This window comes from Semicossyphus pulcher, unplaced genomic scaffold, assembly GCF_022749685.1.
Source record: "Semicossyphus pulcher isolate SPU_LCO1_2020_fin unplaced genomic scaffold, fSemPul1.0.p SCAF_14, whole genome shotgun sequence".
NCBI lineage: Eukaryota > Metazoa > Chordata > Actinopteri > Labriformes > Labridae > Semicossyphus > Semicossyphus pulcher.
In genome coordinates this window covers 23799259-23816490 of record NW_027211648.1, presented here as the reverse complement: position 1 = coordinate 23816490, position 17232 = coordinate 23799259, and the positions used below count along the sequence as shown (strand labels likewise).

Below are 17232 nucleotides of genomic sequence, written 5' to 3'. Positions count from 1 at the left end.
GATTCTAATAATCAGAAAACATCCGTGGCATCTCAATGCAACAGAGCATCAAGCAGCGGGGTTGTTACCATAGTGACATGAGTTAGCGCAAATCAGCGAAATTGACCCGGATATGCTGGCCTTCACTCGGAATCGTCACATCCGGTATAGATGTTTGTATTGTTTTGCTTCTATTGCATCTCAGTTTAGTTTCAACTTAAGTCTACACCGGTTTACCTCATTTATTTCCAGCCGATATGTCTCGGGGGTCAAGTGCTGGGTTTGACCGCCATATAACGATCTTCTCTCCGGAGGGAAGACTCTATCAAGTCGGTAGGTAGAGAAAGAAATGAACTTGCTCTGTCATCACTAATGGCTAACAGGCTAACATTAGCTACCAGCTTTCATTTAGCTAGCTCATTCATAGTCCAGTATCATTTAGAAAGACTTTAAGTTCAGTACGATGGCATGGGGGTAATAACTAATGAAATAGAAACAACCTTATTACAATATAGTCAATTTTATTAACTAGTAAATGTTTCGTTTTGTGGTAGTTGTGCTAGCTACCTTAGCTAGCTAATTTAGCTGTGGAGTGCTACCACAAATTACTGTTAAGTTACAATTTTCATTAGTCATTCTCTTTTATGAATCATTATTATAGAGCTGTATTAAATGTCTATGACCTGGAACAACCTAACCTTAGTCCAAAAGTTGCGTAGGGTTTTCTTCTTCTCCAATAATAGCTGTTTTAAGATTCTTATAATGTTCAAAAACAGTCCTGAAGAAATTTCACGGTCATGAGACTTTTTAAAATAACATTAAAAAATTTTGGTTCTTGTAGGATTTTTATTGTCCTATAGGATTTGTTTTATTGATCTCACATATTTAAACATTTTAAATGTCTTAGATGACTTTTATTAATTTTTTTTTTTTACAGCCGTTACAACTAGGACTCTTATCCCTTATTTAATATAAAAAAAAATATTTAACAAGTTTGTATACTGTTTTTAAACAGGTTTGACCTGTACCTTATATCAAGTTATATTGTGTAATATCTATATAAAGAAACGTGTAAGCACTTTTACATGCCAAACAACTCACTAGCCTGGATTTTTGTTAAAACCAATCAGAAATTTTCATTCACAATGGTGACGATTGAAGTGAACACTTGTAGCTCATGAATTTATTTCTCCTTTTTTCTGTCTTCAGAGTATGCCTTCAAAGCCATCAACCAGGGAGGACTGACCTCTGTAGCGGTCAGAGGGAAGGACTGTGTTGTGGTCGTCACACAAAAGAAAGTCCCAGTATGTCAAAGTATAAATGACAAACTCATGGAAGTTTGTATTTCTGTGTCTTTACAAAATATGCGGCCAAATTCCACTGCTGTCATTATGGTAGTTGCATTACTGGTGGAGAAGGTGGTGTGTATATTTCTCTGTTGACAATGTCTTTGTCTTGTGTGTTTTCCCAGGACAAGCTGTTGGACTCTTTGACAGTCACACATCTGTTCAGAATTACAGAGAACATTGGCTGTGTTATGACCGGCATGACTGGTAAGCAATGTCTGTGTGTAACTGATGTTCTGATGCATAACTGAAAACCCAAACATTTGAGCCATTCTGAACAAATTCACACTTTCCATTAGTTCCCTTGGATCTGTTTCTATTCTTATTTAATATTCTTATTTTGTGCAAGAAATTCATCATCATTATCATTAGCTGCAGATAAAACAAGAGTGTGCAATTTAAGTCAGGTGCCAACTCTTGTTGCAGCATAACATTAAAAATACCTGTCAGAAAACAACCGAGGACATTTTATTGACATTTTATTACTTCTGAGTGCAGTGTAGTAAAAAAAAATGGATAACTAAAAAAACTAAACCTTTTCAGCTTTCCAAAGCTGGTCAATGCAGTCCACAGTCTTCCTGTTCATAAGAAGTAGTTTTAAGTATTATTTTTGGGTTAGGGAGTCTGACAAATTTATTTGAAGTAATGAATCACACACTTCAGGTATTCCTGTTGTCTCATTGATCCCTTTGAATAAAGAATCTTTTTTTTTCCACTGTAAAAAATAAAGCAGCGTGAGTGTCTGATGTTCACTAATGTAATTATCCATTCTTCAATTTGTCTTCTTTCAGCTGATAGCAGGTCTCAGGTGCAGCGGGCAAGGTATGAAGCAGCTAACTGGATGTATAAGTACGGCTATGAGATCCCAGTGGACATGTTGTGCAAACGCATGGCGGACATCTCCCAAGTCTACACCCAAAACGCCGAAATGAGGCCGCTAGGCTGCTGTGAGTAGCTTGCATCTGTGCTTGTGTTTTACACAAAATATCCTTGATGATTGATAAGGTTATACAGGGTTTTGACCAAAATCAGCCAGTTAAGAATGTTTGAAATCATTATTTGTAATACACTTCCAAATTAAGTTTTGTTTAGTTAATGTGAAAAGGCCTATTGTTTCATTTACACTACCAGTCAAATGCACACTTTCCCATTCAGAAAATGTGTCCAGACTTTTGACTGGTAATGTATGTGTAAATGGTTTCCAAGGGTTTTCATCACAGCCTAATTTTGAATTCTAGCACAACATAACTGCTATCTGCAGTTCCAAATGACGTTTTGTATGTTTTCTAACTGGTATTTGTCAAGCCATTGTGTTCTTGAGTAAGGTTGGTAAAAGTGTTTATGGATCGACAGGACATCTTAATCCAACAGTGATTCTAGATGTTACATTTAATTTTTGAAGTGCCTTTTAGAGCCTCAACCTGATGCTTAAATATATGTCCCTCTTTGCTCCTACTGCACTTATCTTCCCTCTGACTTGCATCCTTCCTCCAGGTATGATAGTGGTTGGGCTGGATGAAGAGTTGGGTCCGCAGCTATATAAGTGTGATCCAGCTGGCTACTATTGTGGCTTTAAGGCCACTGCAGCAGGAGTCAAACAGACTGAGGCTACCAGCTTCCTGGAGAAGAAAGTCAAGAAGAAGCTGGATTGGACCTATGAGCAGACTATAGAGGTAGGGAGCACACGCCAAACTGTTACAGCAACTGAGGGAATGGATATAAAAGTAAAGGATTAGTTAAACGTATAAGGGACAATAAGTAACAAGCTTTATATTTATTTGATATATAAAAATTGAATTGAATTGATTTAAAAATACACCTCATATATTCCAGATTATATGTAATCCTCTTGGTGAAAGAATTAGAAATCAGAGCAAACTAGTAGATTTCACCCATAATTTAAATGTTAGTTTTATATTTAAGTTTTGTATGTTTACATCTCAGATACTGTGTATTTTAGTTTCATATTTAGAGTTACCAAAGTATATTTACATTTTAGATTTACTATAGTTTAGGCTATTATTTATTACTGTTGTGTAGAATGTTTGGATGTATATATTTCTTTCTTCTCGTGTTAGAGTTTATTTACTGTGTATTTATCTGTGCTGTATTTGCTCTGATATCCTGCTGCTATAACACCAATTTCCCAGTCCCATCAATAAAGTACATCCATCCATCCATCCATCTATCTAGTATTTCTATATCTATTATATTATATTATATTATATTATATTATATCTATCTAAAATAAATCTAAATTCATTGTTAAAACAACATTTGGGGGACGAGGAGAACAGGTAGACAACATATTAACAGATGTTTTATCTAATGGAAAAATGAATATATCCACAGCACATATGTTTAACAGCTGTTAAAACCAGCTGTTCACTTTAATTATTTTTTGTAAAGCATACCCATACAGCCATACACAAAACGCTGATGTTCTGCTCACTAATTTATTACTCCATTAACAAACACAAGCATCTCTTAGATATTTATACAGTATGTTTGTCTTTCCAGCTTATTTGATCCTGATTTGATCTGCTGTTTCCAAATTGTTATAATTTTTATATGCAACACTTAATTTATTTCTTACTCTCATTCTTCTCAACAAAAACTCCATTGTTCTCAAACAGACGGCTATCTCATGCCTGTCAACCGTTCTGTCCATCGACTTTAAGCCCTCTGAGCTGGAGGTGGGAGTCATCACTACACAGGAGTCTAGATTCAAGTGAGTACCTTCCTTTAACAAATACAGCATATGTCTTCAAATTGATGAGTTAAGAATAGGATTCTGGTCACAGTAAGAGGACTTTGATTATTGACCAGCTGCTTCTGTCGAAAAGTCCAATCGATATGGGATTCTTGAGGTTTACATGATGCACATTTTAGAGGGGCAAAATTCAATGATGGCTGCATTCGTAAACAAATAACTTGGGTAAAGAATATGTTACATTATTATGCATTGTCAACCAATTCTAGTGCAGACCGCTGTTTGACAACGTGCTGCAGACAGTGCTAAGAGTATTGTTAACTATGCAGCCCAAGCGGCACTGTCGGACAAATCATATGACAGATTTTTGACATATGACATAGTTTTCTGTTTATATTTATTATCTAATAAATGTTTGGATATTGGAAAATATATGCCAATATGATATATCAGACAATAATACTGGCCAATGATTTATCAGGCTCTAGAAGTAAGGTGAAGCAGGGCATTGCTGAAAAGTCATGGATGGCTTTGTGTGTAAGGCCCATAAAATCTGGCTGAAAAATGATCATTCATTTGTGTTTGTGTTTCAGGATTTTGTCAGAGGCTGAGATCGATACTCATCTAGTGGCTTTATCTGAGAGAGAGTGAGAAAAGTTGGCAGCCTTTTTTCTGCCGGCGACATTACTCTGAAAAGGATAATGAACGGCAACACAAGAAAAAGGTCTTTTCTAGAGGATAAAGGAGTTGGTATAATCTAGTTCAGAAGAGGTGAGACCAAAACAAAATGATGAACTGTAACAAACAATTTGGCCCTTTTTACCAGGTGGTCCTGGCACTTACCCCTCCTCCATCCTTTTTGGTAGTAACCAGGACCTGGGTGAACATTATTTTTCTGATATCAATCCCTCCGTTTTTTCCCTGTTTCCCAACTGAAAAAGATGCTGGACATTCAACTCAACAATATGAAACAGCCGTCTGAAACGCTCCTTGGTCTAAGTGCCCCCTCTGGTTGGAGCTCAACTATAGCACAATACCTCTTTATACCTCTTTCTCGGCAAGGACTCGGTGGTCCTGCAGCTTCTTGAGTCACTGTATTACAACAGTGCTTCCAATCTTTACTCAGGGCTGCCACAACGTGTGTATCGTTGAATTTCTCTGCAAAGTATCTCTCCCATGTCTTCAGCTTCAGGGTGATGTTTATGCTCTGGTGTACTTTGTGATAACCCAAAGGAACATCTGTGAGAATTCTCCCATTACGACAGTCATCACCGTGATACTCCTGTGGAAGTCAGCTCAGGTCAACAAAAATAAGGAGTCTTTAATTATTTCTCTCCCCTGTGAATTTTGATCCTCCCTCTATCTTCTGCGACTGCTGTACATAACTGCACTTCTATTAAAAACCCAATGTTTTTATTGAACATTGAAGTTTCCATGTTTGTGTTTTTCTTTCATATTTAACACCGGGCTTTGGGTGAGCTTGATAGTCTGAAAGTACTTTAATAAAAGTCAGTGGGATAGATATCAGTTCAACTCCTGGTCATCATATTTGGGTGCCACTCAAGGATTGCATATTCCCAGCTCTTTAATATGATTTTATTTAAAAACTCTGAAAAAAATGAAGGTATATATAAAGAGAGATCTTGCAATCATCTCCATCAAACTATCCATCCGTTATCTATACTGCTTATCCTGTTCAGGATCGCAGAGGGGCTGGAGCCTATCCCAGCTGTCATTGGGCGAGAGGCGGGGTACACCATTACATCAATCACAGGGCTGACACATGGACACAAAAAACCATTCACACCTACAAGCATGTGTTTGGATTGTGGGAGGAAGCAGGAATACGCAGGAAACCCATGCATGCACGGGGAGAACATGCATCACAGAAAAGCCCCTGATGTCCCAACTGGGATTTGAACCAGGAACCTTCCAGCCGTGAGGCGACATTGCTATCCACCGTGCAGCCCCTTCTAGCAATCTGATCAAAGGGATTAACATGCCTGTCTGTTAAAAGTGTATCGCTTTTGAGAATTAATACAGTACCGCAAAACTCAAGCATGTTATTCTATTTTGTATTACAATTAATTGTTTTTAGAGCCACTGTAAAAGTTGTCGTCTCTGCAGCAGTGTGTGAACTTACTGAGCTGCTTCACAATGACCTGCTGATCCCGGAGCACAAATCTACAATACAATCACAGAATTGCATGAGTGTATTTTACATTGACGTCTTACATTTATTTAACTTGACTTTAGATAAAAACTCCCTTCCTCTCCAATGCCCCAAAGTTGACTGAAGCATCCTGTTGTTCAGCGGAGATTCCCTTCTTTGGAGCAATAAGAGACAGGAATGTCGCAAACAGCTGAGTGTTCTGTTCCTGGGAATTTCCTTTCCCTTCCTTCGTAGCCCCACCCGTTCAAAAAACAACTTCCTGATTTAGATGACTGAGCAATCAGCCTCATTCCACACACTGAAAATTTCCCTCTGCCTCTCTTATCTCGTTCTACCTGTAAACACACAAAGTAAGGAGGAACTATGTCGCAAGTTCAACTGGCTGCTAGTTCCTCATTCAGTGGAGACGAGTTGTTGTGTTATCAGACCTTTCCTGCATGACACGCATATTATAAAAATAAGAGCAGCCAGTCTGAACATAAACTCAGCTGTCATGCTTAGACGGAGGCTTTTTTAGAAACACAGACACACTGACTGCCTTGGAGAAGCATGTGATTCAAGTACTTTCCCATATAATCATAGCCTTGTAATATTGTCTGGCACTGCTGATTACATGCCTGGTTGGGTATGGATTTATATCATAATGTTACAAAGTTTATGATGCTAAATGTATTGTCCAAATTTAGTGCAGTATTGCCATTCAGGAATTTTCCACTCACATGCAATCTGTCTCCCCTTCATGTCCCCGACTCCACAAATATACTCACACAGATTTTTAGTGTTAAATACGAGTGTTTTTAATTTAACTGGAGTGTGCTGGACTGTTTGCTGTCTGACATTTACAGAACAACCTGCTCAACTCTACGCATTCACAGCTTCCATAAAAAATACATCTTTTTATACACAGCATTTACAATATCATACAACAGAGCTGTTGCAGGTACATCTGTGTAGATGGATGTTTTTGCGACAAAACAGACACAGAATACTAGCAAATCCTCGTAGCATACAGCAAACCCATCCCATCATAATGTGTCATGTATTCACATCTCAGCGAGTGTTTGCTCTCCTGCAGCTCGGAGCAGACTCGTTGGTTTATTCGAACATCAGTCTCTGTTTGATTCTCCTTTTACAGCTGCCTGTCCATCTGTTTTGTGAGCGGTCAAGCCCGCGCTGTATCACCCACACCCTGAGGCTCTTGTGACATCATTGCAGGAAGTAGTAGACACGCTGAGCCATTTCTCATCATCACAACCTCCTGCCTCCATAACTTCCTCCTCTCTCTTTTGTTTCCTGCTAATGTCCGTTCCACTGAATGTCGTCATAACTCACCTACAAATAAAGAGAACAGAAAAACTGTTATAAATCCACATGAAAGCAATTTTAACGTTGCAGATAAAGCTCTGCATTTTAAACACACACCTCCTCATCAGACTCTTCGTCCTCATCTCCCTCGCTGTCGTCTGATTCGCTGTCTGGCAGCTCCCTCAGGTCAGGTTTAGTCAGCGAGAACAGCTCTTTCCTGATGTCCTCGTTTTCCCGACCGTAGGTGAGGTGGTACGCAGTGTGACCCCCTGAGGTCAGGAGGTTGGGGTCTGCTCCTTTCTTCAGCAGCAGTTTGACCAGCGAGAGATTCTGCTGATCCACAGCCAGGTGCAGGGAACTGCGACCGTTTCGCTGCTCCTTCAGGATAGGAAAGGAAAACAAGATTTTATTAGCACAAGTGTGGGAGAACAAGAGGGCTGGGTGTCCTCAAAATGTCTTAAAACCATCGCTGTACGTCACCTTAATTTTATGTACAATTTTTAAAACGTTCATGTATTAAGTTACCTTTGAATTAATGTCAGCTCCTAGATCGACCATGTTCTCCACCAGTGAGAGAAAACCCTGAACCGAGGCCAGGTGGAGGCAATTCTGACCTGCACAGAAAAACATCAGAGGAAGAGTTTAACAACTGACACTAGACCAGCATATGCCTACTGGAAAAGTCCAGGATCCAAAGGTCTCTAGTTAATTAAAATCTAGAATGTTTTAGCTTTTAAAATAAATGGTATAACACTGCCATGTAAATGTTATTTTGGTTTCCCAAAGAAATCTGAAAACCAGCCAACAATGCCACACTCAATGCTTAAAAATGTCTGTACACATCTAAAATTAAAGCCAGCCTCGGCGCTATTTAGAGACTCAGCGTCTAACATTATGTGTCTCGTAATGGATGGGTTTTTAACAGGGTGCTATGGCAGGAATGATTCTGGTATTCCCCTTGTGTCCTTAAAATGTTTTCTTCCTCCTAACTATGGTGTTCAGGGATAATTAGCAGCAGGAATCATTTGAAAATAGTAGTTAAGACCAGGAGCAAACTGGTGTCTTATCTGTTTTCCTGCACAAAGGCTTGGAAATTACCAGCTCTGTTACAGAATATAATATTCCAATAATGTTAAATCATTGGAATTAGGTCTGCCAACCAGTACACAAGTAATGTAATAATGGCAACGGAAGAATTTCTAAGAATGCTTGGTGTATCCCAAAGTGGGAAAAGAACTGAAAAAAAAGGAAAAGTCAAAACCACATCAACTCAGGAAATCTCACCGTGATAGTTGCAGGCAGCCATGACTTTGTGTAGATGCTCTGGCTGACAGTTTTGTGTGATGACGCTGAAACACAACAGGTTACCATCGCGACAGGCGATGTGAAGAGGTGTGTCCCCGCGGTCGTCCACCAGCGTGGGGTCGCAACCCGATACTAGGAGGCGCTGACATACGTCTGCCTGGTTCGTTATTACTGCTAAGTGGAGAGGAGTCTACGGAGGGATAAATGGGTAAAAGACAGATTAATTATTGAGTCAACTGGAATTTTCAATATTCTTACTGTGAGATATAATGCATTTTTATTATTGCTACAGAATGAAGTGGGGAGGACAAAGATAGAAAAGATGAGAATTGGTAGATAATTTTCTTCAGAGGTGGCCTTGGTATACCTGTCTCTGGTCATTTTGTGTGTTGATGAAGTCTGTGTTCTTGGACACATCAATCATCGCTCTGATGTAGTCCTTGGCCTCATGGATGATGGCGAGGTGGAGCAGCCTACAGAGACAGAGAGGGAAAGAAGAGAACCTGTTACAATACACATACACAACAAAACCAAATCTACCAGACTAAAAAAAGATTTTTGAAGAAAACTGGTGACAAGTAGACACCTGACATGTTGTAAGCAATTAAATACATATACCTCTGAAAAGCTAGCTAGTTCTGCTAGTTCAGAACGCAGAGATATCATTTGGTAGACCAGTTTTACTTTGTGCTGAATCAAGTACTAAATATTTGTAGTTTTAATCAATTTACTGTGAAGTTAAGACTCTGTTTCTTAGATCTAGATTTGTTTATTCTACCTCAATGTTTTACTTTTATGCACCAAAACACTGAGACAAATCCCTTGGATGTGTAAATCTTATTGGCAATAAACCCAATAATGATTCTGAAAAACTTGATAACTTAATTCTTAAATACAACATCAGTTCTTAAGTTTTATGCCTCGGCTCCCCTAACAGTCAGAGGATTCTTAATTTGAAATATATATATGTATATATTTATCATTTTATACCCTCTACATTCAAATCATGTTGATATGTTATATGTGCAGCACAGGAGTCAATTTTACACAAGAATTATTGCGTTAATGCATATTGTTATGTATGTTTTCTCCTTTTTTTCGGCATTTAATTTTTCTTCCAAAGAAGACGAGGATACTAACTTAGAGTAAATACATTTAAAAATGTCCCCTTTATAAGCTGGTAATGGCCTCAACTGTTCCTCTATTGTAAATTTCTGTAACATATTTCAAGCTTCATTAGTTTGTATGACAGTTTAAGTCCTCAGCTCTGATTAATTAAGTCACGTTGTTCAACTTTGACCCAACAGCGCGTCATTTGTTGCACGTGAGACAACAGTTACAGCATTGTGCTGAGTTTGAACTATATTTCTCGGCGGATGAATCGTGTTATTACAAAAATAACAGTTGGAGTCAATCTCAGTGTTATTACCCCTGGTTTTATAATACCAACAAGCCGCAGACACATATTCCATAGAATGGTTACGCCCTCCACCTCCACAGCCTTACTTTTATGCAATTTAAGGTACTTTTTCTACTACTTCAAGCTTCACGGGAGCGCGCTTCGGTCGGATTCCTTGGCGGCGCGCCCGGGACTTTCCCAGCCTGACCCGCGGCCATAGTAGATTCCCTGCTGATAATAGCCTTTTGTTTACGTCCAATACTACCGTGTCCAACCACAGCTAGGCCAATTATCAAAACCGACACCAGTTCTGTGTATTGTTAACTTTATAGCAGCAGAATTTTAAAAGCATTCATGCTTAAAAGTTGAGCCCAAGCGCGGATTGAGTTAGGCCAGGGCCTGTGCATTGTAATGGCAAGCGAGAGGAAGAAATTCCCTACAGGAAAGAGATCAAATTACCTCAAGGACCTGAGCAGGGCCTACTCAGGCCAGCCTAGCTATACCACGGAAACTCGTAAATACACCCATGTTTAACTCTATAATGTTATTCCTTACGTGTCTCCGTCCTCTGTGATCTGTGTTTTCCATTCGTGCAGCTCTCCGGTTACAGCGGGAGGCTGGTGGTGCTGCGGCGGCTCACATTCCACCTGGAGCCGACGGATCTCAGCCGCCACAGCCTGGTACTCCTCTTCTTTTAGCGAGTCCAAGCCGCTGTCGAGCCGCTCCTCTGTCGACTGAGCCCGCTTCCCTTCTTTAGACTCCCTGCTGTAATCCATTTGGTTTAATATACTGGTCCTGTGGAGGTCCATGGTGTTTGTGTTTTCGGGACGAGGTGCGTTTGGTAGTCTGCAGTCTGGCGGAGTTGTGCAGCAGTCTGTAAATGCCCTCTATGTGGCTGCAGCGGGGCGGAGCTAGCAACTAGGTGGGGGATTTCCAAAAAACTGTCACTTAGAATAACAGCATGCAGATTGCTGGCTCCAAGAGGGGATTTCTATTGAGACACATAAATACACTCCTCAGTTGGTCAACCAAAGAGCAAAGTCATTTTGCAGGCTACATTTACTGCACTTAAAGTATACATTTGTGCATTATATTAGTCTGATGTTAAAGAAGGAAGTTAGCCTTAAAGCATCAAGTAATTAAATACTTTATCTACAGGAGGGGGAACACATTAGCCAGTTAGGAAGTTGGAATACTTTAAAGCATAACATTTTATATTTTCCTTCTTGTTTTACAATTATTTTTGCACACTAAAGAGTTTGTGTTTTTGACATGATTGGGGGATGGATGCATGGAAAGTCCTAAAACTGCACTTGTGAGCAAGCCCCTGCTGAATCACCTCACGAGAGGAAATGTTGCTCAGCATTGTAGTGGGTGGGAGGACCTGCAGGACGGGGGCTGTAGTGTGCACAGGAGTTTCCTCCAAATCTTCCACTGGGGTCGCGAGCCTGCAGAGGAGTCTCTCTGACACCCACAGACCTGACCACATGGTCAGGTTCAGTAGTTCTCAAACCACTTTAAGTATTGTTCCGCCTTTGTGGGATCAGTGCAAAATAATTTGTGTAAAAATTAATTCTATATACCAAACACAGTACAGCGTTCCAACAGTGTAAAGAAAACTTCATTAGATGAGCTGGATTCATGCAGGGTCTGGCCTTTTTCTCCCTGCAATAAAAGGACAAAGCTTGTTGAGGGTTTAAAACATCCTGAAACTGAGTTTTCAACTGAGTTGCTGCAATGTTTCAACCACAAATATATATATATATATTTATTCTTTCTATTCTCTTTTTCAATATCAAACTTTCTCTGCATAAAGGTAAACAATGTAACAAACGAACATAAACTTGAACTTGTTTGAGATGGTTCAGACAGTTGACAGTTTTTAGCAGTTACTGATTGCTTTGAAAACAGGAATATCAAATATGAAAAAAACCTTACATTTACATTTTATCTTTATCCAAAATCAGTATGATTATTTAAGGAATTGTGAATGACTGATGATTGTTAAATTAACATTTTTCCAAAAATCTAAAGTATTCCCTGCAGTTCTCTAAAGCAATTGGTGTAATAGTACCCCCATTTTGGAAACAAAAGTCAAGATTACATTTATTTTTAAAAATATATTTTACTTTGTTATGATTTTGACAGCTCTGGATCTCTATCCACAAGATATCTCTGCAGTAAATAATGTGTGTTTCATGTTTTGGCTGTTCTGATAAAACATAATAACAGTGCATTTATAGAATTATCGATCAGTTTTTTGCAAGCATTGAGGTCAGAGGTCAGAAGTATTTACTAACTGTTCTCAACATTGTGCCAACTATTTCTATACATAGTGAATGATGCCACTACAGATTGTGTTACTGAGAAGAGGATTTAACTCCCTGTGATTCTGTGACAGTGCCTTTAATAACCCCCGGATCAAATCTCGAATCACTTCCTTTGCAGATAAAATGGAAGGACTCCAAGTTCCTGATAAGGCCGCGAGACTCTGCGAGGCTGTGACCTTCCTCTTTAAAAACAAACAGTCAGTTGAACGTGATGTTCTGGAGGCCTGGGGGAAACTCCGGGCTTGTTTTTCATGCCATTGTTCAGTATGTGTGGCTGAGGGTTGAGCTCTCAGTATAAATATCATCGTCATGTTAGCAAACTTGTAGCAACGAATTGGGAATCCTTCAGAGTTAGAAAAAAACATTCTATGCAGAATATCATGAATCATGAAAGATCTTAAAGTATTTAAAGTGTTGAACTATTAATTTACCTTGCAGCAGTTTGCTGTTTAACATGACATTCTGATTATGTATTTCAGTTTCTGAAGCAATAATGGAAAGAGGACAACCAACCACACAAGCTGCATTCAGACCCACAGTTCATTCTAAACACATATTATGTATCTAGCCTGCTGCACAATCGGCTCTGACGTCAAAAAGAAAACAAGACCTCTGTTTGAACCAGAATAAAGCAGCTGAATGAAGGAAAGGAATGCATGCAGCGGGCTGGGAGACTCCCAGACAAAGAGGAAACAGAGTGGTTACACACATTTGCATTTACAGTACTTAGACAGAAGTAACTTTGCATGTTTGAATCAATATTTATTACTTTTTTTCAAACATTTTGAAATATTTCGGACTTTCTTTTCAAGTTACTTCTCTTGATATTCGACTGTACAGCCAAAGAGCATTTGAGAAAGGCCCTTGTGAGGAATCAAAAGGATCTAATATGTGACATTGAAGTAGATTAACAACGATGGATGTTGACAGGGAGAACTAGGCCCCTTTTTCAGTAACAATGCAGAGATATGATGCTGATGTCAGTAGAACTGAATCATTTTGACCGGAAACCAGTCAGATAAACCAGCACAGCTCAGCATCATTACGGTAACTGAGTCTGAAACAAAATTCTCATACAATGAACAAATATCTAAAGATTTAACTGTAACACGTGGAAACTAAAATGATGCCTTGAGCGTGATCTAACCCGGAGAACCTGAGGAAAGGAAAGTCAGATAGTGTTATCAAGTCTCTGATAAGTTGTGTATTTATGATGTTTTGTCATTGTGGTTTTGAAGAACCAGGATTTACTTGAAAGTCACTTAGTTCCACACATAACCACGATTTAACAAGCTGCAGCATACTTTTTATATAGCCGACTTTTAACTGTCTAAACTAATCTTCACATTTGAGCATGCATTGTGCTTATTTGATGAAATGTTAAATGCAGTACTCTGCATGTAAAATTAAATATTTTACTTACCTAGTAGTTCTTTAACATTAGATAATCTTAGTTGGTTTAAAACATTTGGCCGGTAACATTTTCTTTGACAGATTTTTTGATTTGTATTGTGTGTGAATAGTACCTGTGAAATTGTGCTATTTACAACACTTTTGTGCTATTTACAACACTTTGCCTGTTTTGTTATTAGACTTTTATTTTAAATGAACTGATTATAGCTTTTACTGGTTTAAGTACACAAATAGACTTAGAGTTAAGCGCGAGATCAGCTGAAAGATATTTTCTGTTCTCTCACATCCGTTTTCCTCAGTGACAGTAAAAATAAAGAAAACATGTTGATAACAAGAAAGTAAAACATGAAAAAGATGAAAGAACATTTGCATATATGGACTATAACTTCTGGCATCCAGTTTTGACTCAGTTTTATTCAGCTCAGGCTGAAATAGTTGGAATAACTTACATAACAAATATGATCCTTTGATTACAGTATTTACTGGTTTAAATTCTGCATAAGGGCTGCTTTTAAAGCTACCACCTTTTTCAAGGGTTTTCTGAAATTATTACTGTATTTAAAATGTGATTCATCAGGGATACAAATGTTTGAACAAACTCAATTTCCAGCATTTTGAAATGAAAGTCTTTGCTTTAACATGTGTTAAGCTTCACTGTGTGAGCTGCTCCATTGATTCCCCTTTAGCAGCCATTGTTATAGAAATCTGTTAGTGTATGCACACCTGCATACACAGTATCTGTGCACGTTGCATGTGTCTTTGGGAATCCCTGAGCTTTCTGAACATGAGTAGACATGTACAACACAGACTGACTCATCATGAATCATTACGGGCCACACAGCCGTTAATTACATGAAGGTGAAGGGTCAAAGTGAGCAATGACTCATCAAATCACATTCTGAACACATGACTGTTAACACTGAAAGCATGACAGAGACAGAAAACCCCCCAAAGAACTTTGAAAGCTAACAGGGGTTTTCACCTGTTTCTTTACCTGCTTTCTGTTCTCCATTTCCTGCTTCCTGCACCCGTCTGCTGCCGGATTTCTTGTCTGACAGGATCTGTGCTGCATTTACTGGAGCGTTTTACTGTCATGGGGTGTAAATGCCAGCAGTTCTTTCAGTTAACTCCCTTAATATTTATCCCTGCTGTTACACACATCATATTACATGTGATGCAGCATGTTTACTCGAGCAAAACATTGTTTAAGGTACTTGGTTTTGGGTATTTCTAGTAGTTTCTATGTAGTTAAATTCATTTTCACCAGCCTGACACAGAAATACTGCATTCACAGATGATTAGTATGAGGAAATTAGTTTTATGTTCTTATACTTGAGGTTTATTCTGCTATAAATAACATACTTTCACATAGTAAGATTTCTTTTTGTTAATTGTTGTTAATTAAAGACATACAGAAAGACAACATTTTACATGTGGAAGAGAATTAGGTTGAAATTTGGAGAATAAAGTCAAATTTCAGTGTCAGAGCCAGGCATGAGAGAAAACACACCACGGGAATTATTTGTGCATTGTGAAAATCAAGTCAAAATGTTTAGATTAAGATTATTTATGAATTATTTTATGTAATTTTCTTTCCTGTACCTGCCACTAATACTGACAGTTTAATTTACTCAAAAATGTTCTGCTTTATTCTCAAAATGCAGATTTAAAAAAACTTACATTTTTCATTTTTGGCATTAATACTTTTCCATACATATGGCAGCTGTTCTCTGCACATGACTTTCAATATTAGAAAAAAATAGGATTCCAGGATAAAGGTTGAGTCAGAAATGCATCACTGCAGATTGCAGTAGAGTTGTTAACTCAGTTGTTGATGTTGCTGAATTTTGGCTGAGTCTGCTTTAATGAGCCGAGGGGGTTTATACAGTCAGCAGTGCCAACTTCCCTTTTGCTCTCATTTATTGTTTTCCACACCTTCTATCTCACAGCACTTTTTTTTTTGTAAACGGTTACTAATAAACAGATGTGCAAAATGTGATGATCTTGCACAGAGTCACAGCTCCAGTTTCCTGTTATCTGCTGCTATAGCTGGCAACAGACGAGAAGAATCAAAAGTTTCTTTCCTGTAGAACGTTTGAGAGCCTCACTGGGTGCACTGACAAATAACCAGGCTGCTCAGACTCTGTGTAACATTGACATGGAGAGCGACGAACCAGCAGCAGCATGAAGGGCCAGAGAGGAAAGAGTTTGTGCATGGAGACAGATTGCTTGCTCAGTCCTAAGAATCTTCACCACTAGATGGCGACAGATGACTATTTATAGAGATGACTTCCACGCAATAGAGTGTACTAGTAAACACTTCAAGACTCGCCAAGGGGCCTTTAAAATCTCAGTGTGATAATTAAGTCAGAGCATGGAGCACAGGGCCAGTGAATTTACATGGAATCGATTTTTTTGTTTTTTCTCAGCGCTTAAATGTTGGTTTAATCAAAAATCCATTGAAAACTTTCTGTTATTCTACTGTGGTGGATTCAGAGAATTTCATACATTAATTTCACTAAAGCAACAAGGCATGCATGGAGACGTATGTATGTAGGTATGTTTAGTTTTGTACAGCACAAAAAGCTGCATGAAATCCGAAATGACCATTTATACAGGACCTTTTTGTAAAACTGTAAACTGACTATCTGCATGAGGAATGTGAATTTGAGAGTCTCACTGTAATTATTGAGAACATATTATTAACACAGTATTACACCTCATTTTAATGTAACATTTAACCATAAACCCATGTCCCAACCTAAACTATCCAACATGGAAATAGACCAATTTGTCAATCAGACATTTAACACTGCACTCACACAGACACATGTACAAACACAGCTCTCATAAGTCCTAGTTAACATGTTCGTTCCATGTAAACACAGACCGATAGGCAGGCAGACATACAGGCAGACACTCAGGCAGACACACAGACAGATCAGTTGTATAATACTGCAGTACTTAAAGGCTTGTGACTGAGAAGCACAAATCAATAGAGTCATTTTCAGCAGTCTGGAGGATTATCCACCTCACTGCCCACTGATGCGATGCAAACTAAAGAGACATGCACACGCACACGCACACACACACACACACACACACACACACACACACACACACGCAAAGACAGACAAACACTTCAGGTCCTCCAGCCAACAGCGTCCTTAGACTTTCTGTGGATCCATATTTGTAAAAGGACATTGACTGAGAACATTTGAGCTGGTTTTTAAACTTAAAGCTTCCTGCGCAATCATTTCTTTGAATTT

The 17232-nt window shown here is 38.7% G+C and overlaps 2 protein-coding genes across 2 annotated transcripts; one reads left to right on the top strand and one right to left on the bottom strand.

Moving 5' to 3' along the window:
* The first annotated feature begins 154 nt into the window (after nucleotides 1-154).
* psma6a (proteasome 20S subunit alpha 6a) lies at nucleotides 155-5436 on the top strand. Its single transcript, XM_069661446.1, has 7 exons — nucleotides 155-312; nucleotides 1189-1283; nucleotides 1451-1532; nucleotides 2117-2272; nucleotides 2820-2998; nucleotides 3962-4056; nucleotides 4632-5436. Exons 1-7 carry the CDS (start codon nucleotides 237-239, stop codon nucleotides 4687-4689), a joined length of 741 nt encoding a protein of 246 aa, XP_069517547.1. The 5' UTR covers nucleotides 155-236; the 3' UTR covers nucleotides 4690-5436.
* Nucleotides 5437-6357: 921 nt separating this feature from the next.
* nfkbiab (nuclear factor of kappa light polypeptide gene enhancer in B-cells inhibitor, alpha b) lies at nucleotides 6358-11095 on the bottom strand. The gene is made up of 6 exons (XM_069662310.1): nucleotides 10776-11095; nucleotides 9189-9294; nucleotides 8801-9011; nucleotides 8042-8130; nucleotides 7634-7894; nucleotides 6358-7543 (listed from the first exon to the last, which is right to left on the bottom strand). Exons 1-6 carry the CDS (start codon nucleotides 11027-11029, stop codon nucleotides 7508-7510), a joined length of 957 nt encoding a protein of 318 aa, XP_069518411.1. The 5' UTR covers nucleotides 11030-11095; the 3' UTR covers nucleotides 6358-7507.
* Between the last annotated feature and the right edge of the window lie 6137 nt (nucleotides 11096-17232).

What these genes read in the sequence shown, in the direction of transcription:
- psma6a (XM_069661446.1), top strand. Translation starts at nt 237, where the DNA reads ATGTCTCGGGGGTCAAGTGCTGGGTTTGACCGCCATATAACGATCTTC. An exon ending in AATGAGGCCGCTAGGCTGCT is followed by an intron (nt 2,273 to 2,819) that starts GTGAGTAGCTTG and finishes TCCTTCCTCCAG; the next exon opens with GTATGATAGTGGTTGGGCTG. An exon ending in ACACAGGAGTCTAGATTCAA is followed by an intron (nt 4,057 to 4,631) that starts GTGAGTACCTTC and finishes TTTGTGTTTCAG; the next exon opens with GATTTTGTCAGAGGCTGAGA.
- nfkbiab (XM_069662310.1), bottom strand. Translation starts at nt 11,029, where the DNA reads ATGGACCTCCACAGGACCAGTATATTAAACCAAATGGATTACAGCAGG. An exon ending in ATCACAGAGGACGGAGACAC is followed by an intron (nt 9,295 to 10,775) that starts GTAAGGAATAAC and finishes CTGTCTCTGTAG; the next exon opens with GCTGCTCCACCTCGCCATCA. An exon ending in GAGCTGACATTAATTCAAAG is followed by an intron (nt 7,895 to 8,041) that starts GTAACTTAATAC and finishes CCTATCCTGAAG; the next exon opens with GAGCAGCGAAACGGTCGCAG.